General features: G+C 39.9%; 1 protein-coding gene across 1 annotated transcript in view; it reads right to left on the reverse strand.

Moving 5' to 3' along the window:
* The window catches only part of LOC123251744 (pneumococcal serine-rich repeat protein-like), a 41,756-nt gene extending 18,101 nt beyond the window's left edge, over window positions 1-23,655 (reverse strand). Inside the window, exon 1 of the mRNA XM_044681036.1 lies at window positions 20,853-23,655. Within this exon, the coding sequence (XP_044536971.1) occupies window positions 20,853-23,655 (2,803 nt within the window). The remainder of the gene's footprint in view (window positions 1-20,852) is intronic.
* Between the last annotated feature and the right edge of the window lie 4,041 nt (window positions 23,656-27,696).

Consider the following 27,696-nt stretch of genomic DNA (forward strand, 5'->3'; position numbering starts at 1 on the left):
AATTGATAGTTTAATGAAGTCCTGATTCATACCTAACACAGTCATTTTGAGTGCCTTTTCCCCCTTCGAATCAACCTTACAGATTAACAGCTCTTACTGGACTCCCTCATCTGGGATTTGGAGGCAGGCTATATATAGAATGAATGATCAATGCATTTTCATTTAGCAAAATAGTAAATGCCTCACCGAAGTACTAAGATTCATTTTAGCTTATTATTCATGTCTTCATTTAAAAGTGCTCCTTCTGCAAAAAAAAATGGTACCCCCCCTTACAGCGTTTACATTTTAGAATGCATACAAATAAATAGAGTACAAACAATGCTAGTCAGAATAAGGGGAAGCTGTTGAAGGACTAGAATGAGGTGAAGTTTTGTCGTATTCATTTTTGCTCTATGGGATGAGGAGAGATGAAAGAAGAGATAGGATCATTTCTCTTCAATAACAGTTTATAAATGATAGAGGATGGGGAAAATTGGAGCTGCTCTACTCTACCATTTTGCTCCTATTTTCTCCGATAACGAGAATGCTCTTTGGACTGAAGATGGCAGAGCACAAATGACTAATAGGGAACTGATATCCAAGAAAGGTATAGGAGAGCAAGACAGTGCCTATAAACTCTGTAAGTTCATGCCTTTTGGTTCTCACTAGTGACATTTTTTTTAAATTAATAAAATTGACTCATATGTGTCCCAGCCCCTCTTCTCTCTCCCTGCATCACAGAAGGCATTATCCAGAAGACAGAGATGTTTGCACAAATTATGTCTTTCATGTTTCCATTTAATAGTTTCTCTCTGGTGGTAATATTCACAATTTATTCTTTAAGTATTAAATCTGTAGCTGTTTAAGATGTTCTCTTTATTCTCTTCATTTCATTGTTCCTTATCCTATGTAGCTCTTTTCAAGTTTTTTGAAAAAATTAGCCTGGGGGAATTCCAGGGGCAGAGCCAAGATGGAGGAATAAACCAGAGCAATTCCATGTCCTCACGAGAATCCTCTCCGACCAAGATTAGAACATCACCACAAAACAAATACATAAAGAGGCATGAAAAATCATTATAGAGAGTGGAAGACAAGGGTGGTGAAGGCAAGGCTTAAACTTTACTCTCATAGTAAAGGGCTCAGAGAGGGAAAAACAAGTATATTCAATGGGGTATAGAATTCTATCTCACCCCACAGAGAAGTAGAAGGGGAATAAGACAAAAGTGGGAAGGTAATTAGAGGGAAGAGTAAGTGGTGGGATGACTAAAAGCAAAATACCGTTGAGGAGGAATGGAGATAAAGGGAATAGAGCAGGATCTAAAGGGGATAATAAGATGGAGGGCAATACATAGTAATAATAACACTGAATGGAAATGGGATGAACTCACCCAAAAAATAGAAGTGGATGGCAGAGAAGATTAAAAACCAGAATTCTACTCTAAGTTTTTGTTTACAAGAAACACATTTGAGGCAGGGTGACACACAAAGATTCAAGGTAAAAGGCTGGAGTGATATTTATTATGCATCATCTAAAGTAAAAAACAAAAACAAAAAAACAAAAAAAAACAGGAGTAGCAATCATGATACCAGACAAAACCAAAGTAGAAGTTGATCTGATTAAAAGAGATAAGGAAGGAAATTACATTTTGTTAAAGGTACTATAAACAATGAAGAAATATCATTACTAAACATTTATGCTCCAAATGGGATATCATCTAGATTTCTAAAAGAGAAATTAGAGGAGCTTAAGGAGGAAATAGACAGTAAGACCTTACTAGTAGAGGCTCTCAACCTTCCTCTTTCAGAACCAAATAAATTGAACCAAAAAAATAAATAAGAAAGAGGTAAGAACAGTGAATGAAATATTAGAAAAATTAGAGTTAATATATAGCTGGAGAAAACTGAATAGGTATAAAAAGGAGTATATCTTCTCAGCAGTACATGGTAGCTATACAAAGATCAACCATGTACTAGGGCATAGAAATATTGCAAACAAGTGCAGAAAAGCAGAAATAATAAATGTAGCTTTTTCAAATCATAACGGGGTAAAAATAATTAACAAAGATCCACGGAAAAGCAATTTTAAAATTAATTGGAAACTAATCTAGTTCTTCAAAACTGGCAGGTCAAAAAAGAAATCATAGAAACAATTACAGACTTCATTAAGGAGAATGACAATGATGAGACAACATATAAAAACTATGAGATACAGTAAAAGCAGTAATGAGGGTAAAATTTTTATCTCTGAGTGCCTATATCAACAAAATAGAGAGGGAGGAGATGAATGAATTGGACTTGCAACTTAAAAAGGAAAAAATAATAAAATTGAAAGTAAAACAACTATTGAACTAATAAATAAGACTAGGAGCTGGTACTTTGAAAAAACATAAAATAGATAAAGAAGAGAATCAAATTAACAGTATTAAAGATGAAAAAGGTGATCTCACCTCTAATGAAGAGGAAACTAGTAATTATTAAGAACTATTTTGCCCAATTATATAGCAATAAATATGACAATCTAGGTGAAATGGGTGATTATTTACAAAAATATAAATTGCCTAGATTAACAAAAGAGGAAATAGAATACTTAAACAATCCCATCGCAGGAAAAGAAATTAAATAAGAACTTCCTAAGAAAAAATACCCAGGGCTAGATGGATTCACAAGTGAATTATATCAAACATTTAAAGAACAACTAATCCCAATACTATACAAATTATTTGACAAAATAAGCAAAGAAGGAGTCTTAACCAATTCTTTTTATGACACCAATATGTACTGATTCCAAAGCCAGGCAGACCAAAAACAGAGAAAGAAAACTACAGACCAATCTCCTTAATGAACATAGATTCAAAAATGTTAAATAAAATACTATCAAGAAGACTACAGCAAGTTATCACAAGGATTATTCACTATGATTGTGTGGGATTTATACCAGAAATGCAAGGATGGTTTAGTATTAAGAAACCCATCCAAATAATTGACCATATCAACAACCAAACCAACAAAAATCACATGATTATCTCAATAGATTCAGAAAAAGCCTTTGATAAAATACATACCCATTTCTATTGAAAACACTAGAAAGCTTAGGAACAGAAGGGCCTTTCCTCAAAATAATAATAATAAGCAGTATCATCTACAATGGGAACAAGTTAGAAGCCTTCTCAATAAGATCGGGAGTAAAGGAAGGATGCCCATTATCACCTCTATTATTTAATATTGTTCTAGAAACACTACTGAGAGCAATTAGAGAAAAGATAGAAATCAAAGGGATTAAAGGTAGGCAATAAGGAAACTAAACTATCATTCTTTGCAGATGATATGATGGTATACTTAAAGAATCCTAGAAAATCAACTAAAAGGCTAGCAGAAATAATTAACAACTTTAGCAAAGTTGCAGGATACAGAATTAACTCACATAAATCATCAGCATTTCTATACATTTTTGACTCAACTCAGCAACAAGAGTTAGAATGAGGAACTCTATTTAAAATGACTCTAGACAATATAAAATATTTAGGAAATCTATCCGCCAAGGCAAACACAGGAATTATATGAATACAAATACAAAACACTTCACACAATTAAAACAAGATCTAAATAACTGGAAAAACATTAATTGCTCCTAGGATGAGCTAATATTATAAAAATGACAATCCTACCTGAATTGATTTACTTATTGTCATTTTTAGCGAGTCTGATAGATTTGAGATAATATCTCAGAATTGTTTTTTGTTTGCCTTTATTCAGCAGCAATTTAGAGTATTTTTTCAGATTCTCATATATGACTTTCATTTCTTCATCTGAAAATTATCTATTCATATCTTTTGGTCATTTATTGATTGGGGAATGGCTCTTATAAATTTGACAGAGACCTCTATATATTTTGGAGATGAGACATATATCTGAGAGGCCATCCATAGATTTTCCCTCCAATTTTCTGCTTTTTAAACTTGGTACCTTTTATTTTATTTGCACAAAATTTTTTCAATTTAATGTATACAAAATGATCCATTTTACATTTTGCAATGCTCTACATTTCTTGATGACTCATAAATTCCTCTCTTATCCATAAATCTGATAGGTAATATGTTCCCTGTTCTAATTTACTTTTGAGATCTCTTTTTATGTCTAGATTATACATCCATTTTGATCTTAGTGAATGGTGTAGGATACTGGTTTATATCTAGTGTCTGCCAAACTAGCTTCTAGTTCTTATTATTAAACAGTGATTTCTTATCCCCCAAACCTGGGTTTATACTTTTGTCAGATAGAAAGTCACCATAATGTTGTATTGCTGTTTGTTGTATTCCACTGATCTGTGTTTCTATTTCTTTGCCAATACCAGATATTTTTGATAATCAAACTGCTTTATAATACAATTTATACCTGTTAAGCTATTTTTGGTTGCAAGTTTTTATTACTTGCCTTTTGTTAAATTATATTCCAAGATCTCCTCACATATAAGAGAAGCTTCCAGCTCTTCTGTCATCTTTACTGTGATTCCTTGACATATTAATTCATCTTTTCTGGATACTTACAGCATTTTTTTGGTCTGATGTAGAAACTCTGGATTTGGGCTGTGATGTTCCTGAGAATTTTATGTTGTGGTTTCTCTCAGGAAGTGATTGGGTCAGACTTTTTCTCTTTATTTGGACCTTGTAGTTTTTTTTTATTTTTTTTTTATTGAAATATAGCATCCAGACCTCTAAAAAGTTATGTTCAGGGAGCCCAATGATTTTTAAATGATCTCTTCTTAATTTGTTTTCTAGGTCAGTTGTAGTTGATATTCTACACCTTCCATTTTCTACTCTTTTATCAGTCTTTTGCTTTTGTCCTAGTATCTTTAGATTTCTCATCTAATCATTAATTCTTGGTTGGTCGATTCTAATTTTCTGTTACTTGGTTAAGTCTTACTACTTTCTATTCTAACCTATTTATTTTCCTTGTAATTCTTTGCTCTAGGGCTTTTATTTCTTGCTTCGTTTCTACTATGTATTCATGTAGTTAGTTCTTGTAGAAAACACCCATTTTCAGTTTCTGCTTGAAGTTGTTATGGTGTTTTTCTCTCCTAAGCTTGATCTTGGGGCATCTCTGGATCTAGAATAATTCTTTATAGTGGTAGAATTTTCTTTTGTATATTCTTAATCTTTTTTTCTTTCTTTTTTAAGTGGCTCTCTGTCAACTTTATTATTTTTTTAATTTTTTTAAAATTTTGAATATTTTCCTGTAGTTACATATTTCATGTTCTTTCCCTCTCTCCCAAACCTCCCTAATCCCACTTAGCCGTTGCACAATTCCACTGGGGTTTACATGTATCATTGATCAAGACCTAATTCCATATTATTGATAGTTGGACTAGAGTTATCATTTAGTGTCTACAAGCCCAATAATATCCCCATCAGCCCATGTGTTCAAGCAGTTGTTTTTCTTCTGTGTTTCTCCTCCCACAATTCTTCCTCTGAATGTGGCTAGTTTTCTTTCTCATAAGTCCCTCAGCCTTGTTCTGGATCCTTGCATTGCTGCTAGTAGAGAAGTCCATTATGTTCAATTGTGCCACAGTGTATCAGTCTCTGTGTACAATGTTCTCCTGGTTCTGCTCCTCTCACTCTGCATCACTTCCTGGAGATTGTTCCAGTTCACATGGAATTCCTCCAGTTCATTATTCCTTTGAGCACAATAATATTCCATCACCAGCATATGCCACAGTTTGTTCAGCCATTCCCCAATTGAAGGGCATACTTTTGTACATGTCTTTTTCCCTATGATGTCTTTGGGATACAAAACCCATTAGTGGTATGACTGGATCAAAAGGCAGACAGTCTTTTAAAGCCCTTTGAGCGTAGTTCCAAATTGCCATCCAGAATGGTTGGATCAATTCGTAACTCCACCAGCAATGCTTAATCTTTTTCTTTAGTTCTAGTTCCCAAACTGGGCTTTTTGCCAGGAAAATATGTTATTTCCTGTTATTCTTTTAGATGGAGTTGTTGACCAGGCTTGATCTTGAGTGCATTACCAAAGTTCCTACCCTGACCTCTACTCTGAGGTGTTAGGATCTCTTGGGTCTCTGAGGTTCATAACACTGGGTCTTCAGAGCCCTCTATGTAATTTAAGGATAGAGAACCAGATGCCTCAGAATTCTGGAATCTCCTGTTCTGAGTATTGCCACATTGGCACTGGTCTCTGCCACTTCTGTTATCTTCTGAGGCCTTTGCTATGGCTTTTTTACCCCCTGAGGGATTCTTAAGGGGAGGGGAGCATCCATTCTTACTTCCTTCCCACCAGGAGCCCTGGGGTTGGCATAGGTTTCCTGCCCGCCTGCCTCCAGTCATCCTGAGAGATGACTTGTTTGCTTGCTCTGTGCTGACTGCTTGATGCTTCCTTTCCTGTTGCCCAGAGAGTTCTGGGGTGTGTGTGTGTGTGTGTGTGTGTGTGTGTGTGTGTGATTTTGCTGTGTGAAAGAGTTCACTTAATTTCTCAGTCATTATTTGGGCTGATGTGATTTTCATGTTTTCACTGGAAAAGGAGTGTAAGAGTTATGCTGTCTATCTCCCAATGGACAGCCAGTTTTAGCCAGAAGTCTATTTCTATGCTTATTTAACATAAAATAGGGCTGTAGTTCAGCAAAAGCATTGTTTGGTTTCTATTAATATTTTCATGAGATGTTATGATTTTGTAATTAATATGGTCTATCATGTGTCATTTTCTCAGTATTGAAGTAATCTTTCATTTCTGATATAAAGCCTCCTTGGGCAAAGTATATATAATCTTTTTAAATATGTTACTGTAGTCTCTTTGCTAATACTTTTCCAGGTAGATTTGCTCGTATATTCAGTAGAGGTAGTGCTGGCTAATTTCCCTTGTTCTGTCTCCTAGATTTGCTGTCAGGACCCAGTGCATATCCCTTAGAAGGAGTTTGCTAAGGTCCCTTCTTTTCCTATTTTTTCATGTACTATTTGTTTGTCTTTTTGAATGGTTAATGGAATTTGATGGTATTTATTTGTAAATCCATCTGATACTTGTTTGTTTTTACCTTGGGAATTCTTTTAAGGCTTCTTTCATCCCTTCTGAGAATGAGTTCAATTAAATCATCTGGCCCTTCTTCTGCTGATCTAGGTATCATAAAACATATCCGTGTATATGCATATCTTTAAGCAAATTGTGGGAGGTAGGAGGTACCCATCACAGCTACTCTTAAGTCCTCAACAAGCAGTGCTTCCTTTTGGTGCTCTTGAAACTGTGTTTCTTCACACTCATATTTCTCTATTTTAACAAATGAAAGATCTTTCTAAGCCTTTTTCAAGAGGAGTATCATTCCACATTAAGAACAAAGAGATCCAAGTCCTCAATTCTACTCCATAGATCACTTTTGCTGCTGCTGCCAACACCACCACCTCCACCACTTCTTCCTCCTCTTCCTCTTCCTTCTCTAAGTCCTCCTTCTCTTCTCCTCTTCCTCTCCTCCTCTTCCTCTACCTCCTCCTCCTCTTCCTCTTCCTCTCCTCCTCTTCCTCTTCTTCCTCTCCTCTTCTTCCTTCTCCTCCTCTCTTCCTCTCCTCCTCTTCCTCCTCCTCCTCCTCACCTCTTCCTTCTCTTCCTCTCCTCCTCCTCCTTTTCCTCCTCTCTTCTGCAGCATGAGGCAATAGAGAATAAATTATATTCTCTCCATTCTGTGTCTTCTCATTCTCAAGGACAAGTGCCACAGAGAGCAAAGTACATTTTCCTCTACTCCTTCTTGGCAATAAGCAATAGTGGAAAGGGCAAAACACTTCTTTCCTTCCTGCCATATGCAAATCAGTAGCTCCTGGCACAGACTCCTCAGCAATTGCTTCCCCCAGAATACTGAAGCATTCATATCCCAGACGGGAACTATCAAGGCTCAATTGTGAGAAATTGTATATTTTCCATTTTTGAAAATCTTCCTTTTAAAAGTTAGAGTTGAATCAAAAGATGTATGCAGAACTAATTAGAGGCACAAAATACTCTTTCCACAGATTCTCGGATGCCTCTTTCTCTACCCCACTCCTGTTTGCCAATACTTTCTCTACCTTGCACATTTTATTCAAATTATTATGGAAAGGAACCCCTTTGAAATCAATCAATGGAGTACTACATGTTATTCTTTTTAATCACTGTGTATCTTGGGGCTTGAAACATTGATTTGTTTGTTTATTTTCCTGTTGACACTCTGGATTCTCTCAGTTGGATCTTTGCTTTCTATACATAGTTTTCTGGCATTTTCTGCATTTTGGGGGTTATCCTCATCTCTGCTTCCTAAATGCTATGTCATTCCCCACCTCCCCACCCCAAATTAGTCAACTCGGTTGGCTCCCTATTATCTCCAGGATTTTCACATCTAAAATCCGTTGACTTTTAAAACCATACATAACTCCAGCTCAGAGACTGGAGGTCCTGGGTTCAAATCGGCCCTCAGGCATTTTCTAGCTGTGTGACCCTTGCTTGGAAAGTCACTTAATGCCTGTTGCCTAGCCCTTACTGCTCTTCTGCCTTGGAACCAAACACAGTATTGATTCTAAGACAGAAGGTTAGGGTTAAAAACGAAACAAAACACCTTCTATAACTTGACCCCTTCCTATCTTTCTAGTTTTCCTGCTTTTGTACCCTAATCCCCACATACTTCGACCAGTGACATTCCTTGCTGCTCCTCAAACTAGTCACCTCATCTGACTGGTAGACCTAGGCTACTTAAATTGTTTCCACATTTCCTATCTTTAAGGCCAATTACTATGGCTTTTTTAGAAATCACAGATTCTTTTATTGATGTTTCCTTTTTCTTGTCTTTTGATAGATTTTCCTCCACTTAAGTAGTTTTTTATTCTAAATCTATTTATCTTCCCCTGCCCCCTTCTTTAGGGGGGAAGAAACTGTACCAGACAATCATATTAAAAAAATAATAATAATCTATTTTATTTTATTTTATTTTGTAGTGAGAGCTCTGAGTTCTGGTCTATATTCATTCCTAATTTCTTTTTTTTATGCATATCATTTCTCTTTTGAACCATTCTGAGATTTTTGGGTGTGTGTTCCATGCTCTCTTAGCAGTTCATAAGATTTCATATTTCATTAGACATTGGCTCACCTTCCTTTGTCTTGTAATGTTTCTTAAGAGACGTTTGTAATCTTTTTAAGGCTTACTTCCTCCTTCCGTCCAGTTTTAGGATTCTTTCTATTGGTTTCTTTGTTTCTACTCCAGGATTTTGTGGATATCTTTTTTAAAATCTTGAAATTTTTGTTGTTTCAACCTTTTCTGCTTAAATTCTCCTATCACTCACTTTCACACTTCTTTCTTCTAATTGTACCCCTGAAACTGAGTTGCAAAGTGGACTTGGCTTTCTTTCACATTGATTACTTTTGTTTCGACAGCCTAGATCCCTAAGTAGCATCTGGGGAGACAGGATTGACCTTGACTCAATTTCAGCCCCCATTTTCTTTAGCTCTAGAGATTACATATGCAGATCCTTGCCCTAGTTCCTCCCCCATAGGTCTTTCCTTCTCTAGTTAGGCTGAAGTATGTGTCTCTTTTTCATTTCGGGATAGAAGGAGACTTGTAGATGTGCAAATCAGAATGTCTGAAGTCATAGGGGGTCCCTAATATATGGTCTGACCCCAAGAAGAAGGCTGCATATATTCTTCTTCCTCTTCTTCCTCACATGGATGGGCAGAACCTTTGTTTCCTGTAAAAGGGGGCTTCTTATGTGCCTGAAGAGTCAGTGTAGAGAAATATGGAAATAAGTATTACAAGAGTGTTCTGGTACAACGTACCTCAAACTATTTACCACCTTGGAGATGCAGAAGTAGGGAAGGGAGAGAGGGAGAAAATTTGAACCCTAAAATGTCAGAAGATAATTGGTGAAAATTGTTTCTACATGTAACTAAAAAAAGTCAGTGTGCTAGTGGAGGAGGGAATAGGATAGCCACCCAGCACAAGGCTATGGTTTAGTTTGTACATCCCTGCTAGGCATATGTAATGGTAATGAAGGAAGGTTAATGAATGAAAGGATTAATGTTCTCCACTGTGAATCCATAAGGATTGTATCTTGTTGGTGTTTTCTTTGTTCTGTGGACTCATCTGTAATTCCTCTATATTTCTTGATTAATGTCTCTCTCTCTCTCTCTCTCTCTCTCTCTCTCTCTCTCTCTCTCTCTCTCTCTCTCNCTCTCTCTCTCTCTCTCTCTCTCTCTCTCTCTCTCTCTCTCTCTCTCTGTCTGTCTCTCTTTTGGCAAGTTCTGAGAATAATGGGATCTGGAGAAAAGGTGCAATCAACCATTTTGTTGGACCCTTCACATAACCAGGTTGCAAACCTTTTTCTCTCTTTTGTTGTTGTATTTTTCCATGCTTTTCTTCCCTTAATGTAATCATTGCATAATCTTCTGTGATTTTGACTATGGCTCTTTGGCAGTTGATCTTTCTTCCTGACTATTTGCAGTATATTTTCTTTGACCAAAATATCTGGAGTTTGGTTACCATACTTGGGGGTATGCTAAATTTTAAATTATTTTCAGGCAATGACCTATGGATTCCCTCTATTTTAATTTTGCCTTCTGGTTCTAATAGTTCTGGCCTATTGTCTTTTCTGATTTCTTGTTACAGAGAAGAAAAGGCAAAAAAATTCAACAGAGGGCAAAGGTTGGTGGGGAGCAATCCAACACAAAGGAGTATGATGATATCAGCAGAATGGCTAGATTAACTTAACTTCATTGGCATGGCTTAATTGTGTGCTCCTTCATGTGGATGACCTTGCCACATGTGCATTTCTTTGAGTTCACCAGTGTGAGTGCCCCAGGTGTAGTTCTTAGGGGGCTCTTCTCTTCTCTCCCAGTGTGAATATATTGATAGACTCAGGATCCCCCAAGATCCTGATAGACCACACCACTGGAATGAATCTGATAAGATATAATTCACTAGGAATAAATGTGAACTCTCACTTCAGCTAAAAAAGGTCAATTTTACAAGTACAGGATGGGTTTGGATGATGCATTAATCTGGTTCACTTAGTCATGTAATTGAAGGGTCACCTGAGTCAAGAAAGGGACTGAATTAATCAGCATTAGTGTCAGGATCTCAATCCAGGTCTTTTAACTCTAAGACAACTACTTATTATTCTATCTGTTTAAATGCTTTTATCTCCTCTGTTAGATTGTAAGCTCCCAAGTCCTTATCTTTGCATCTTACTCAGTTTCTAGCAATGTTTTGTTTAATAAATGTTTGATGTCGGATTGAATTGCTTTTTCCATAGCTCCATCCATCTATGTTTCTCTCCTTCTTCCTCTTTCTTTTCTCCTCCTCCCCCTCTCTTTCTTTCTCTCTATCTCTCTCCATTTCTCTCCCTCACACTCTCTCCCTTTTCTCCTCTTTGTTCCCTCTTTGTCTTTGACTCTCTTATTGTTCCTATCTCTCTCTCTGAGTCTCTCATTGTCTCTATCTGTCTCTGTCACACATATGCAAACATAACCATTTTAGGGTCCTATTAAAGGATCTCAAAACTCAAATTATTATTATTTTTTTTTTTAGTCTTTGCTCCTTGCCCCACCCTCCCCCCAAGTATATCATCGCTATCGTTTATTTCAGTGATGTGTGGTGTCAGGAGATTCACAGAGGTATGTACATATTAATTTTTATTTCAATCATTAGGAAAGGCACAGTAAACCCATAGAGCAAACATGTTGTGGCTTTCAAATAGATTTATTGGATGAAAGTTGTTGAAATGAAGATAGATGTGCTCAAGAAAATTTTTAACAGAAGAGAAGAACCCAGATCTTTACAATGATTTTTGCCTCTGAAATGGCAGCGATTGTTCTTGGAAATACTTGATAGGTAGAATGTTCATGTTTAGGAGGGCCTAGAAAAATCAGAGAAATCAAGTGTAAGTCCAAAGATCAACATCAACATGTGCTTTCAATAATGATTTTCTTAGTTTCCATATGAGACCAATTCCACTGAAGAGAGGGACTTAATTAACCAGCATCAGTGTCAGGAGCTCAACCCAGGTCTTTTGACTCTTAGACAACTACCTAGAATTCTTTCTGTTTAAATGCCTTTTTTTTTTTACCCCAAACACTGGCCATTCTTTGGACAGTGTCATATCTCTTGAGATAGTTAAATATATGTATCAGAGGTGGATAGTTCTATTTTGGCAGAGGGGGTAAGGACTGAATAAATATCAGACCCATGGATTCATTGTTATAGGAAAAACTTGTATGAAAAAACAATTCTCTCTACTAAGGCAAGGCAACTAATTAATGCTATAGATTTAGTGCTGGAATAAGGAAAACCAAAATTTAAATTCAGCCTCAGATACTTTGTGGGCAAATCACTTAATAGTTGTTTGCTTCAGTTTCTTCATCTATAAAATGGGGATAATAATAATGCCTACCTTTCAGGGTTATTTTGAGGAAATAATAAGAGATTTGCAAACCTTAAAGTACAACCTGTACTTGGTCCTGTGTTTGGAAGAAGGTGTCTAAATTTAAGTTTCTTTCAAGCTCTTGAGTAATTTTGCTGTACGTTTCTTTGCATAAAGTTGTTGCCTCCTCCCCCCCCCCCAAATGCTAGCTAGTATTATTACTAAGGAGGCTGAGTAGAGCAGCAGGCCTGGAATCAGAAGACTCTTCTTCCTGAGTTCAGATCCATCCTTAGACACTTATTAATGGTGTGACCCTTGGGCAACTGACTGCCTCAGTGTCTATACCAGTAAAATGAAGTGGAGAAGGAAATGGCAAACCACTCAAGTACCTTTGCCAAGAATACCTTAAAAAGGGTCATGAAAAGTCAGACACAACTGAAAAATGACTGATCAACAACATTATTACCAAGCCTGCACCTTCTCTTCCACTTGCCCTCTTAAAGAAGTGCCTGGAGTCCTGGACGGGTAAGTCACTTAATATAAACAGTGTATCTGTTAGAGCTTGAGCCTGAGTCTCTCTGCCAGCTTTCTATCTATCACAGTATATCTCCTCTATTTAATTAGAGAGTTGACTAGCATATCTAAAAGGAGGGCATTTTTTTCCTATCTTCTTAGAGCATGATGACTGTATCTAAGAGTGTTCAGCTTTGGTCATAAAGAGCCGACTTTGACTTTTCTCCCTGACACTTGCAAGCTGTGTGCCCATGGGCTCCTTTCTCATCTGCAAAGCGGTGGTAATGATACTTGTGGCATTTACCTCAAAGGACTCCCATAAGACTCAAATAATATATGTATAAAATACTTTGAAAACTTTAAAGCATTATATAAATATTGCTTATTATTTTTTTCTAAATTGGCCTATTGTATTTTTTAAATCTATTTATTTTAGAGTATTTTTCCATGGTTACACGATTCATATTCTTTCCCTCTCCTCCTCTCTCCCCCCTCCCGGAGCCAACGAGCAATTTTACTGGGTTTTACATATATCATTGATCAAGACTTATTTCCATATTATTACTATTCACAATAAAGTGATCATCTAAAGTCTACATCGCAAATCATATACCCATTGAACCATTTGATCAATCGTATATTTTTCTTCTGCATTTCTGCTCCCACTGTTCTTTCTTTGGATGTGGCTAGTTTTCTTTCTCATAAGTCCCTCAGAATTGTCCTGGGTCATTGCATTGCTGCTAGTAGAAAAGTCCATTATGTTCAATTGTGCCATAATGCATCAGTTTCTGTTGTACGGTGTTCTCCTGGCTCTGCTCCTTTCACTCTGCATCAGTTCCTGGAGGTCTTTCCAGTTCACATGGAATTCCTCCAGTTCATCATTCCTTTGAGCACAATAGTATTCCATAACCAATAGATATCATAATTTCCAGTTTTTTGCCACCACAAAGAGTGCAGCTATAAATATTTTTGTACTCATATTTTTCCTTATTATCTCTTTAGGGTACAAAACCAGCAGTTGTATGGCTGGATCGAAGGGCAGGCAGTCTTTTAGAGCTCTTTGGGCATAGTTCCAAATTGCTTTCCAGAATGGTTGGATCAATTCACAACTTCTCCAGCAATGCATTAATGTCCTAATTTTGCCACATGTCCTCCAATATTTATTACTTTCCTTTGCTGTCATATTGACTAAACTACCTCAGAGTTATTTTGATTTGTATTTCTCTAATTATGAGAGATTTGGAACACTTTTTCACGTGCTTATCAATAGTTTTGATTTCTTTATCTGAAAACTGCCTATTCATGTCCCCATTTATCAATTGGGGAAATATCTTGATTTTTTGTACAGTTGATTTAGCTCCTTATAGAAGTGAGAAATTAGACTTTTGTCAGAGGTTTTTGTTATAAAGGTTTTTTTTCCCAATTTATTGCTCCACTTCTAATTTTGGTTACATGGTTTTGTTTGTACAAAACCTTTTTAATTTGATGTAATCAAAATCATTCATTTTTACATTTTGCAATGTTCTCTGTCTCTTGCTTGGTCTTAAATTCTTTCCTTTCCCACAGATCTGATGGGTATACTATTCTATGTTCACCTAATTTACTTATAATTTCCTTCTTTATATTTAAGTCTTTTTTCCATTCTAACTTCATGTTGGTATAGGGTGTGAGTTGTTGATCTACACCTATTCTCTCCCATACTGTTTTCCAATTTTCCAAGCAGCTTTTGTCAAATAGTGGGGTTTTGTCCCAAAAGCTGGGATCTTTGGGTTTATCATGCACTATCTTGCTGAGGACATTTGCCCCAAGTCTATTCCATTGGTCTTCCCTTCTGTCTCTTAGCCAGTATCATATTGTTTTGATGACTACTGCTTTGTAGTACAGTTTAAGATCTGGTTTTTCATTGGTTCCCTTGATATTTTTGATCTTTTGTTCTTCCAAATGAACTTTGTTATAATTTTTTCTAATTCAATAAAAAAGTTTCTTGGTGGTTTTATAGTTATAGCACTAAATAAGCAAATTAATTTGGATAGGATTGTCATTTTTATTATATTAGCTCATCTTACCCATGAGCAATTAATATTTTTCCAATTGTTTAGATCTAGTTTTAAATGTATGGAAAGTGTTTTGTAGTTGTATTCATATAATTCCTGTGTTTGACGTGGCAAATAGATTCCTAAGTATTTTATATTGTCTTGGGTGATTTTAAATGGAATTTCTCTTTCTAACTCTTGCTGCTGAGTTGTGTTGAAAATATATAGAAATACTAATGATTTATGTGGATTTATTTTGTTTCCTTCAACTTTGCTAAAGTTGTTGATTATTTCCACTAGCTTTTTAGTTGATTCTTCAGGATTCTTTAAGTAGACCATCATATCATCTGCAAAGAGTGATAGCTTAGTCTCCTCATTACCTATTTAATCCCTTCAATTTCTTTTTCTTCTCTAATCTCTACTGCTAGTGTTTCTAGTACAATGTTAAATAATAGAGGTGACAATGGGCATTCTTGCTTCACTCCTGATCTTATTGAGAAGGCTTCTAACTTATCCCTATTGCAGATGATGCTTGCTGATGGTTTTAAATATATACTGTTTATTATTTTGAGGAAAGGCAAATCTATTCCTATACTTTTTAGTGTTTTCAATAGGAACGAGTATTGTATTTTGTCAGAGGCTTTTTCTGCATTTTTGAGATAATCATGTGATTTCTATAGGTTTGGTTGTTGACATGGTCAATTATATGGATCGTTTTCCTAATATTAGACCATTCTTTCATTCTTGGCATAAATCCCACCTGATCATAGTGAATTATACTTGTGATCACTTGCTGGAGTTTTTTTTTTACTAGTATTCTATTTAAGATTTTTGCATCTGTGTTCATTAGGGAGATTGGTCTATAGTTTTCTTTCTCTGTTTTTGGTCTACCTGGCTTTGGAATCGGTACCATATTTGTGTCACAAAAGGAATTTGGTGAAACTCCTTTGCTTATTTTGTCAAATAGTTTGTTAGTATTGGGATTAGTTGTTCTTTAAATGTTTGATATAATTCACTTGTGAATCCATCTAGCCCTGGGGATTTTTTCTTAGGAAGTAAATCAAGGGAGGGGACAAGGGGGGCTGGTTTAAAACAAACCACTGGGCTAAAAGGAAATAGCATGAGAAGAAGGGGTAGAACTAGGAGAGGATACTAAAATGGTGGGGAATATACAACTGATAATTATAACTCTGAATGTGAATGGAATGAACTAGCTCATAAAATGGAAGCAAATAGTAGAGTGGATCAGAAACCAAAATCCTACCATATGTTGTCTACAAGAAACACATATGAGGTGGGTGAAGGGCTGGAGCAAAATCTTTCGGGCTTCAACTGAGAAAAAGAAGGCAGGAGTGGCAATCATGATTTCCTATCTTGTCCAGTTTTATGTGTGAGTTCATCCCATTCACATTCAGAGTTATCATTACTGCCTGTGTATTTCCCATCATTTTGATTTCCTCTTTTGTTCTTGACCTTTCTTCTTTCACTATTCCCTTCCACACCAGTGTTTTGCATTTAATCAGTCCCCCTTTTCCCTACCCTTATTTTACTTTCCTTCTTCCCCTCTCCCTTCTTATTCCCCTCTTATTTTTCATTAAGGTCTATTAATTGCAACCCCACACCTTTTCCTCCTTTTTAATACTTCCTGCCCCACTACTCCCTTCATTATTCCCTCTCAACTTTCCTGTAGGGTAAGATAGAATTTGATATTCCAATAGATCTAGTTGCTGTCCCCTCTCAGAACTGATTCCACTGAGAGTAAATTTCAAGTATTGCCTATCATCACTCTCTTCTTCCCCTTCTTATAATAGTATTCTTCCCTTACCCACCCCCCCCCCATTATGCACCTCTTTATGTGGTATAATATATCCTATTTTTCTTCTTCCTTCAAGTTTCTCTTAGTACCATCATCTATTCCCCTCTCCCTTTTTTCATATCATCTTAAACAACTTGGTACCACAACCTCTGCCTATGAATAATTCTTCTATCTACTATGATAATGAAAACAATTTTACAGAATTACATATATCATTTTTTCATACACAAATATAATCAATTTATACTTACTGAAGCCCTTAAAATATTTTCCCCCTTTTATTTATCTTTCTATGGATCTCTTGAATTTTGAATATGGACATCAAATTTTCCATTTAGTTCTGGTCTTTTCTTTAGGAATGCTTGGAAATCTTCTGTTTTGTTAAATGCTTATACTTCCTTCTGAAAGTGTATAGTCATTTTTTTTTAATTTTTTAAACCCTTAGCTTCTGTGTATTGACTTATAGGTGGAAGAGTGGTAAGGGTAGCCAATGGGGGTCAAGTGACTTGCCCAGGGTCACACAGCTGGGAAGTGTCTGAGGCTGGATTTGAACCTAGGACCTCCCGTCTCTAGGCCTGGCTCTCAATCCACTGAGCTACCCAGCTGCCCCCTGAAAGTATATAGTCGTTTTTGATGGATAGGTGACTCTCGTTTGTAGTCCCAATTCTCTTGCCTTCCTGAATATCATTTCAAGTCTTGAGGCCCTTTAGTGTGGATGCTGCCAGATCCTATGTAATCCTGACTGGGACACCTTGATATCTGTATTGTCTCTTTCTAGCTGCTTGTAATATTTTCTCCTTGGTTTGGAAGCTCTTGAATTTGGCTATTACATTTGTGGGGGTTGTATTTTGAGGATTTAGTGTAGGGAGTGATCTATGGACTCTTTCAATGTCTATTTTCCCTCTTGTTCAAGAGTATCTGGGCAGTTTTCTTGGAAAATTTCTTGTAATACGATGTTTAGGCTTTTATTTTTCCCCAGGCTTTCAGGTAGACCAATAATTCTCAAATTGTCTCTCCTGGATCTGTTTTCGAGAGCATTTGTCTTTTCCATGAGATATTTCATGTGTCCTTCTATTTTGTAATTTTTTTAATTTTGCTTTATTAATTTTTGCTGTCTCATGAGATCATTAGCTTCTACTTTCCCAATTCTAGTCGTTAAAGAGTGATTTTTAGCTATGATCTTTTGATTTTCCTTTTCAGTGGTTTGGTCTATCCTTCTTTTCATGGCTTCCAGCAAGTCAATTCTGGTCTCCAATATGTTTATTATTTCATTTGATTTCTGTGCCTCTTTTACCATTTGGGCAATTTTGTCTTTTAAGTTGTTAATTTCTTTTTGAATTACTTTCATTTCCTTTTCTTGCTTTTCTTCCCATTTTTCTTTTATCTTTATTGCTTGGTTCTTGAACTGCTTTTTGAGTTCATTGAGATCTTGTGACCAATTTCCATTTTTTTTTTGGAAAGTTTGGATGTGTTTGCTTGTTTATTGCTCTGTGCTATTGCTTCTGTATTTGCTTTTTTTCTCCATAGAAATTATCCAGGGTCAAAAGGTTTTTTGGTTGCAACTTATTTCTTTTGCTACTTGTTGATTCTGGTTCCTGCATGTTGGTAGACATTGCTTTCTTAGCTTCTGTCTCTGGGGGCTTTGCATTAGGATTATCTTTCAGGCAGTTCTTTGTGTAGGGTACTTTAAAGAGGTTTTCCCTGAGACTATTTTTCCGGTCCTAGCTGCCTCCATGTGGCCAACCTTTTTTCTACCCAAACTCCTTGCTCTGCTGCCCAGGCTCTGTACTCTTCAGCCTTGGGTCCCAAGTCTTGCTGCCAAGGCCTTGCTTTGCCCTGAGGGGTAAGTCTGTGGTGCCCTTAGTCAGCCCCAGAGAAGTTAGAGATTGCCTGGCCTTCGGCCCTCCCTCCAACTCTGGCATGGTAGGTGGCGGGGAGGGGTGATCACCTCACACTTTGATAAGTGTAGTTTTGCCCCTTTATAGCATGGAAATCTCCAAAAACTGCCTACATTATTTAAGGCTGTGCCCCACAGGAGAGCCCCTTTACACATCTGATTTTGATTTTTGTCCTTTTGAGATGCTTTGTAGTAGTGATCAGTTGGAAGGAGATTCCAAAAGTTCCTGCTACTCTGAGGTCATCTTAGCTCCACCCTCTGGTTATTATTTCTTAAGTTACTACCCTCCTTGGATTTTGCCATGGTCATTGATGTTACTGCCACATTCTCTCCTTTAGCTCCTCACATTCATTCTGACAGCAAAATAAATATATAAGTAAAGATATATGTATGGTCCCTTGCTATGAAAGGAAGACTTGTTGATCCTATATTTAATAGTTCTCTTGAATATGTTTATATATGACAAAAACATAAAGTATTTTGTACTCTGTTCCAAAACTAGTTCTTATGAATTTGGGTTTCTAATAGAGTCTCAAATGACTTGTCAAGACTTGTCCCTTCACCTTTTTTTTCACAGCTATAATCTAAGGTATAAATCTAACTCATCTTATCAACTCTTGGTTTGACCCCCATCAGATTTGTAAAATAAATCTGTCTTTTAAAATACTTATTTATAAAAATAAATCTGTTTGTCTTTTTTGAGGGGGGACCTGTGACTTTTATTGGGTTTAAGGCTGGAGATTCTCTAAAGCCATGCAAAGTAACCATTTTTATAGCTGCACTACTTACCTATGCTATTCCTATCATCTCACAAATAGCAATGAAGATGATTCCCTTCTTCCCTTATTTTTATATTCTAGTCTTTCAACCAAGTAAAACTGCTTAATGTCCTTTGCCTCTAATTAGCCTTGGGGACTCCATGATTGCCATTCCACTTTCTTCTCTGTCTTCATATCCATATTCCTTGTTCAATTCTAAGTTGGACTGTTGGAATTTTTTTTCTTTGATTTCAATAGCATTTCTTTATAAGAAATCCTTATAAAAATAATCCTCTCAATTGACAGGTGACTATGATTAATTTAAATATATAGAATCATAGATTAAAAGCTAGCAAAGATCTTAAAAGCCACCTAATCTACCTCTCTCATTTTAAAAATGAGAAATGGGATTCTGAATGATTGATTGGTGTCATAGAGCTAAAGAATAACTGAGGTAAGTGTGAAACCAGGTCTTCTTGACTCAGTGATCAGAAATTGGGAGGTGGAAAGGACCTCAAAGGAGAACTAGTCCAATAACTTTGTTTTATAGGTGAGAAAACTGAGGCCTAGGGAGGTTAAGGGACCACTTCTCAAGGTGATGGTAGAGTGAAATAAGGAATTTCTTTTTAAAGAACCTTGGAATGATTTCATGCAGTAGGAAGGAGCTAATAGATGATAAGGACAGACTGAAGATTAGAGAGAGAAGGAAGATAATTGTTAGTGATGTCTGCCAGAGGGAGATCAATCTTATAAGTAGAGGGATTGATGACTTTCTTGAGGAAGACCATCTTGTTGGAAAACGAATAATTTTTAATGTGTCCAAACCATTTTTTTTAACCCTCACCTTCTGTCTTGGAGTTAATACTGTGTATAGGCTCCAAGGCTGAAGAGTGGTAAGGGGTAGGCAATGGGGGTCAAGTGACTTGCCCAGGGTCACACGGCTGGGAAGTGTCTGAAGCCAGATTTGAACCCAGGACCTCCTGTCTCTAGGCCTGGCTCTCAAATCCACTGAGCTACTCAGCTGCTCCCTGTCCAAACCAATTTTGATGACTGTCTATTTCAAGTGGTATTTAAATATTTATTAGAAGAGAAGTCTCTTTGATTCAGTCTTAGAGGGCCTACTTTCAAATCTTGGCTCTGCTTTTTACTACCTGTGTGATCTTGGGCAATCATCCTCTCTAGGCCTCAGGTTCCTCATCTATATATAAAAAGGGATTTGAACTTCCATCTTGGAATCCAAATCATTACTCAATATTATGAAATCCCAGGTTGACATAATTGCTAAGAATATCAAATTTCAGGATTTTTAGAAGACTGTTATTTTTCCCCCCTTTAATAGGTATAATACTCTAATTTTCCCTTTTTTTTATGAACCCATTGAAATATGCCATCATGCTATTTTTAAGGTTTTATCTCATAAAGTGGGAGTGGTATTCACTACAGACCTGGTAGTCATTGTTGCTGTTGAGACTGGAGCAGGGCTGGTACCACTCTCTGCAGTGGTCGGACTTTCAGTGGTGACATCTGGGGAGGTGGCCTCTGTGTTTGAAGTTGTCTCCTCTGTATTGGTAGTATCCACAACAGAAGTTGTGGTGTCCACTTCTGTGCTGGTGATCTCAGAAGCTATCGTTGTAGAGTCTGATGATAGGCTAGTGGTATCAGAGACAGCACTTGTGGTCTCAGTTGCAGTGGTAGCAGCAGCTTCTGGAGTGGCTGTGGTTCCTGTGGCAGAAGTGGTGATAGCAGCAGGAGAGGACGTAGACTCTTCTAGGGTGGAGACAACAACATCTGAGGTGGTGATATCAGGCTCTGTTGTAAGGAGAGTGGTATCTTCTCCAGCTGGTTCAGTAGTGACCTCATCCACAGCAGTTGTTGCTTCAGGAGATTCTGTAATGGTGTTATCCTCAGTGGTCAGTGTACTGGCTTCAGTGATTGAGGTTGAAGCTATTGGGGTTGTGGCAGCAGCAGCAGATGTTGTGGCCTGAGTGGCTGAAGATGTGGCAAGAGAGGCAGTGGTGGTGTCTGGAACTGTGGTGGTAGCTTCTGTAGTGCCAGTGGTGGTAGCTCCAGTAGTGGCAGTGGTGGTAGTCCCTGGAGCAGTGGTGGTGGCTTCTGTAGTGGCAGTGGTGGTGGCTCCTGTAGTGGCAGTGGTGGTAGTCTCTGGAGCAGTGGTGGTGGCTTCTGTAGTGGCAGTGGTGGTAGTCTCTGGAGCAGTGGTGGTGGCTTCTGTAGTGGCAGTGGTGGTGGCTCCTGTAGTGGCAGTGGTGGTAGTCTCTGGAGCAGTGGTGGTAGCTTCTGTAGTGGCAGTGGTGGTAGTCTCTGGAGCAGTGGTGGTAGCTTCTGTAGTGGCAGTGGTGGTAGTCTCTGGAGCAGTGGTGGTAGCTTCTGTAGTGGCAGTGGTGGTAGTCTCTGGAGCAGTGGTGGTAGCTTCTGTAGTGGCAGTGGTGGTAGTCTCTAGAGCAGTGGTGGTGGCTTCTGTAGTGGCAGTGGTGGTGGCTCCTGTAGTGGCAGTGGTGGTAGTCTCTGGAGCAGTGGTGGTAGCTTCTGTAGTGGCAGTGGTGGTAGTCTCTGGAGCAGTGGTGGTGGCTTCTGTAGTAGCAGTGGTGGTGGCTGCTGTAGTGGCAGTGGTGGTAGTCTCTGGAGCAGTGGTGGTGGCTGCTGTAGTGGCAGTGGTGGTAGTCTCTGGAGCAGTGGTGGTGGCTTCTGTAGTGGCAGTGGTGGTGGCTCCTGTAGTGACAGTGGTGGTGGTCCCTGGAGCAGTGGTGGTGGCTCCTGTAGTGGCAGTGGTGGTAGTCTCTGGAGCAGTGGTGGTGGCTCCTGTAGTGGCAGTAGTGGTGGCTGCTGTAGTGGCAGTGGTGGTAGCTCCTGTAGTGGCAGTGGTGGTAGTCCCCAGAGCAGTGGTGGTGGCTGCTGTAGTGGCAGTGGTGGTGGCTGCTGTAGTAGCAGTGGTGGTAGTCCCTGGAGCAGTGGTGGTGGATGCTGTAGTGGCAGTGGTGGTGGCTCCTGTAGTGGCAGTGGTGGTAGTCCCCAGAGCAGTGGTGGTGGATGCTGTAGTGGCAGTGATGGTGACTGCTGTAGTGGCAGTGGTGGTGGCTGCTGTAGTGTCAGTGGTGGTGGCTCCCACAGCTTCAGTGGTAGAGTCATCTGCTGGAGTTGAGTCATCAACAAGTGAGGTGGTAACTTCAGGCTCTGGTGAAGTTATTTCATCTGTTGCAAGGAAAGTGGTATCCTCTTCAGCTGGTTCAGTAGTGACCTCATCCATAGCAGTTGTTGCTTCAGGAGATTCTGTAATGGTGTTATCCTCAGTGGTCAGTGTACTAGCTTCAGTAATAGAGGTTGAAGCTATTTGGGTTGTGGCAGCAGCAGCAGATGTTGTGGCCTGAGTGGCTGAAGATGTGGCAACAGAGGCAGTGGTGGCCCCTGCAGTGGTAGTGGCAGCTTGTAGAGATATGGTGGTGGCTCCTGTGGTTGCAGTGGTAGTGGTCCCTGGAGAGGTGGTAGTAGTCCCTGGAACAGTAGTGGTGGTCCCCAGAGTAGTAGTGGTGGTCCCTGTGGTAGATCCTAGAGTAGAGATGGTGGTTCCCCCAGTGGTGGTGGAAGCTCCTACAGCCCCAGTGGTGGATTTATCTGTTGGGTCTAAGGAATCTGGCTCAGGGGTTGAGTTGTCAACAGTTGAACTGGTGACTTCATCCTCTGGTGAGGATGATTCATCTGTTGTAGGGAGGGCAGAACTGTCCGTAGCTGATTCAGTAGTGACCTCAAACTCTGCAGTTGAAGCTTCAGATGTTATGGCTTCAGTGACTGAAGACGTGGCAGTGGCAGTGGTGGTGGCTGCTGTAGTGGCAGTGGTGGTGGCTCCTGTAGTGGCAGTGGTGGTGGCTCCTGTAGTGGCAGTGGTGGTGACTCCTACAGCCGCAGCAGTGATAGTCCCTGAGGTAGTGGTGGTTCTCAGAGTGGTGCTGGTGGCTCCTGTAGCGGTAGTAGTTTCCAAAGTGGGGGAGGTAGGCTTATCCACTGTGGTTGAAGTCACCAGCTTGGGTGTTGTGTTATCAGTCTCCGGGGCTGTGACTTCTGGTGAAGTTGGCTCTTCAGTTTCAGATGAGGTGGTATCTTCTGTACTATGATTGGTAGTGACCTCATCCACCTCGGTAGTCTCTTCTGGTTCAAGAGTTGTGAGAGTGCCCTGTGATGTTACAGCGTTCCCTGGAGTGCTGGTAGCAGCTACTGTTTTTACAGTGGTCCCTGTCACTGGGGCCACAGTGGTCGAGAGTGAGGTCACAGTGCCAGCCATTGAGGTCTTGCCAGTAGGAGCCAGGGGTGTAGCAGAGGTAGCTGTGGAACTCGAACTTATAACAGCTGCTCTAGAAATTGTGTCACCTGACAGAGTGGTCCTTGTTCCAGCTAAAGGAGTAGTGGCTTTAGTAATTATGGGGATGAGCAAATCATCATCAGTTAGGGCAGCAGGTTCTTCTGTAATTGGAGTAGAAGAAGTTGGCTTTATTTGAGGTTTAGGGTTCTTCTTGTGGCATGGTGGTCGCTGGCCTCCTGGATGTTTATGAGGTAGATGTGGATGGCCTGGGTGTGGATGAACATGGGGTATTGAATGTGATCCTGAATGGCAAGTTTTTTTAGAATGAGGATGGGATATATGTGATGGAGCCTTAGGAGACTTTGGCTTGGGACATGGAGGACGCTTGGGGGGGCTCTTGGGCTTCTTTGTTGGTTTCTTGGTAGGTCGAGGGCGTTTGGAGGTGCCTTTGGGTTTCTTCATTGGTTTCTTGGCAGGTTGAGGGCGTTTGAGGGTGCCTTTGGGATTCCTCATTGGTTTCTTGGCAGGTCGAGGGTGTGTGAGGGTGCCTTTGGGTTTCCTCATTGGTTTCTTGGTAGGTTGGGGGCGTTTGAGGGTGTCTCTGGGTCTCTTTGTTGGTTTCTTGGCAGGTCGAGACTGGCTAGGGGTGGCTTTGGATTTCTTCAGTGATTTCTTGGCAGGTTGAGGGCGTTTGAGGGTGTCTCTGGGTCTCTTTGTTGATTTCTTGGCAGGTTGAGAACGGTTTGGGGTGAGTTTGGAGGTTCTTGATGCTGTTTTTGGTTTCTTCACAGATTTGGACCCTGCCTTCAAAGGAGGACTCTGTTTCAGTGCTGGAGATGATTTGGGAACTACTTGGTTAGATAGAGCTCTCCTTGATGAAGCTCGGGCAGGAGTAGAAGACTTTCTTACCCCTTTCTGAGAGGGTGGTAGCCAGGTTTTTGGAGCCTGGGAATGTGAAGATGTGGCCTTTTGAGGAAATCGAGCCACAGATGAGGCAGATGGGGGGGACTGAGACTTCCTTGAGAGGGAACGAGCAGATAATGGTCTACTTCTTGAACTTCGAATCGGATAAGGTTGGACATGTTGATTATTGGATGTTTTCTTCTGTGTTGCCTGACCTTGGCTTTGCCGACTCTCGCTTAACTATAAAAGAAAAATAAAAGATATTCATTCATTCATTCCTCAAGCGTTTTTAAATCGTCTACCCCATACCAGACTTGTACTAGGTACTAGGGGGAATAACAGCATAAAAATGAAACACTCTCCCCTCAAGGAATTGACATTCTACTGGGAGGAGGCAGCAGGTTGGGGAGATCTCATGAGCACGGAGAGACAAACAAACACAAAACATGCACATGGTAAAAGTAATTTCAGGGAGAGAGATTGGTAGAAATGGGAATCGGTAGAGAATCAGGAAAGGTGGCATTGGACTAAGGATTCTTTGAGATGCAAGTGAGGGCTCCATTCGAGGCCGTGGGCAATGCTTATGAAAAGACACAGGAGTGGGATTTGGACAGCAAAGAGACAAATTTGACTGTGTCATTTAGTAAAGAGTGTGGACCGTGGGAGCCTTTTTGTTCACTTTTCATTCCTAAGAGAGGACTGATGCCATTGCAGATGAAGTCTTAATTTGCATGTAAAATGGATTTTATCGAGGCAGAATTGCACAAAGTCCTCAACCTCACTCTCTTCTAGAGTCATGGAAGTCCGTGGCAAGCCAAAAGTCAGTGCAAGTGGCAATGGGCCGGGATAAAATGGATGTCTGACCAAGCTCTAAGCACTGCCTCAGTGGCTTCTGGAACAAACTGTTCTCATCCACCAGTTCCACGAGGGGAAGTCTTCAAAGGCTTGGGATGGACGCCCCCCAACACGCCTGTGGGTCTAAGGCCTCACCTGGTTTTAGCACGTCTGCAGAGAGGATGTTACTGGGGTGTACCTGCTGGGTATGTTGCGGCTTCTTGGAGCCACGGGTGAGAGCTGAGGAGTAGGTAGACACCAAAGGAGGATGAGCAGCCCTGAAAAGGCTTCACAAACTCTCCTCCCAAAGTGCTGCGCCTCCCCGAGGGATAGCTTCTTATTTGGAGGAATGGCACTAGGAATATCAAGTGATATTTTGGAGTAGTTGGTCGCAAGCCCTGGAGCGTCTGAGGAAAGGTCTTGTTAAGTTCGTGGCAATCTCCACATGGTCAACAGGGATCCAATGTGAGTTTGAAATGGTTCAGTGGACGTGGGGAAATAGGTCACTGTGACAGAAGACTCGTCTCGTCTTGTCCCCAAGGGGAGGGCAGACATCTCTATGGGTGTGCGGCTAACGGAAGGACAACGCTGATGATGTTGGGTATCACCCGATGATAAACCTTCCTTCTGCCTGTCTACTCCCTGTCTACTTCCAAAGCCTCCCAACAAGGCAGCCCTGTGATACTTCCCGAGACCCCTCTCTCAAGGACATGGGGCACGTTAGTCCCCCTCTATCTAGACGGATGGTCTGCAAACATTTTTGATCACACGCCCCAATGACACAAGATTTTGAGCACCCGCTGCTAATATGTACAGATTTCCCGATTTATAGATTATATGAGTGAACAAAGCACTTATTAAACATTTATTTTGGGCAAAGTACACAGAGAGGGACGTATGTTACTAACAATTGTGTACGTTATAAAAAATACACAACGCAAATTAAGTAAAAATGAGATAAAATAATATTTCATCCTAGAGCTAGTAGAGAGCCTTTGTTATCTGTTGAGGAGGAAAGTAATACAGTCAGATGTATACATGGGGAAAATCCTTCGGCATCGAAGTGGAGGATGGATTTTAGAGGAGCGAGACTCCAGAGGGCAGGGGGACCAACGGCTTCAAGGGAGAAGCTGTGAGGGCTTGAATCAGGGTACAGCTGTGTGAATAGAGAAGTGTACAGTTTTTTTTTTTTAAACCCTTAACTTCGGTGTATTGTCTCATAGGTGGAAGAGTGGTAAGGGTGGGCAATGGGGGTCAAGTGACTTGCCCAGGGTCACACAGCTGGGAAGTGGCTGAGGCCGGATTTGAACCCAGGACCTCCTGTCTCTAGGCCTGACTTTCACTCCACTGAGCTACCCAGCTGCCCCCGGAAGTGTACAGTTTTGAGGATCGTTGCAGGTGTAGAAATGCCCTGGCAATCGGTGTACTCTTAGGGAAAGGGAGAGGGAGGAAGTAAAGATCTTCTGTGGCCTCTGAACCTGGGGTGCCCGGAAGGATGGTGGTGCTCTCCACGGAAAAAGGGAGCTACAAAAGAGGGGCCAGTCCTTTTCTGTTTGTCGGAGGGGCACAGGGGAGAAAGGGAAGATGATGTAAGGGAATCTTTGAGATGGATCGCAAGAAATTTAGCGTCTCCAAAACACTGAAACTTACTGGAAAACAGGCCGTAAAGGCCAAGATGAGTGCAATCAGGACTGGAGTCTTCATCCCGCCTTGTTGGGCCCTGCAAATGAGAGGCAAGAGAGTTCTCTGTTAATTAATACTGTGACAAGGAATAATTAACTCGGATCAAATTGCTTGAAGGTCTAAAATGACCATTTGAAAAGGAATCCCAAGAATGCACATACAAGTTGATTTTCCTGACACAACGTAGGAATTGTAAATGGGCCCCTGTAGATTCAGAATCATTCTCTTGGGCCCCAACATGCTCATTTTACTATTTCCCAACATAAAACGACGAGAGTTGGCATTTGATTGGAAGACGACGCTGGTGATTTCAGGGGGCTAGACGAGGTCATGTGGTAAAAGCCTCTGGCACCTTGGCCTAGAGAATATCGTGCCCAGCGACAATGACCCTGTACGCTGACCAGCTGGGAAAACGTGGCTACTCTCAGCAATGCAGCTATCCCGGACAATCGACACTTATGACGGGGATGCTCTCCCCCTGCAGAGAGAGGACTGGCGGCTTTATTTGGGGGCTTATATGTGAGTTTGCTCTTACAGCAATGCCTCATATGGAAGTGGTTTGCATGACAATAAAAAGAAAAGAGAAGAAAAGAAAAGAAAAGA

Source organism: Gracilinanus agilis, chromosome 6 (genome assembly GCF_016433145.1).
Source record: "Gracilinanus agilis isolate LMUSP501 chromosome 6, AgileGrace, whole genome shotgun sequence".
Classification (NCBI taxonomy): domain Eukaryota; kingdom Metazoa; phylum Chordata; class Mammalia; order Didelphimorphia; family Didelphidae; genus Gracilinanus; species Gracilinanus agilis.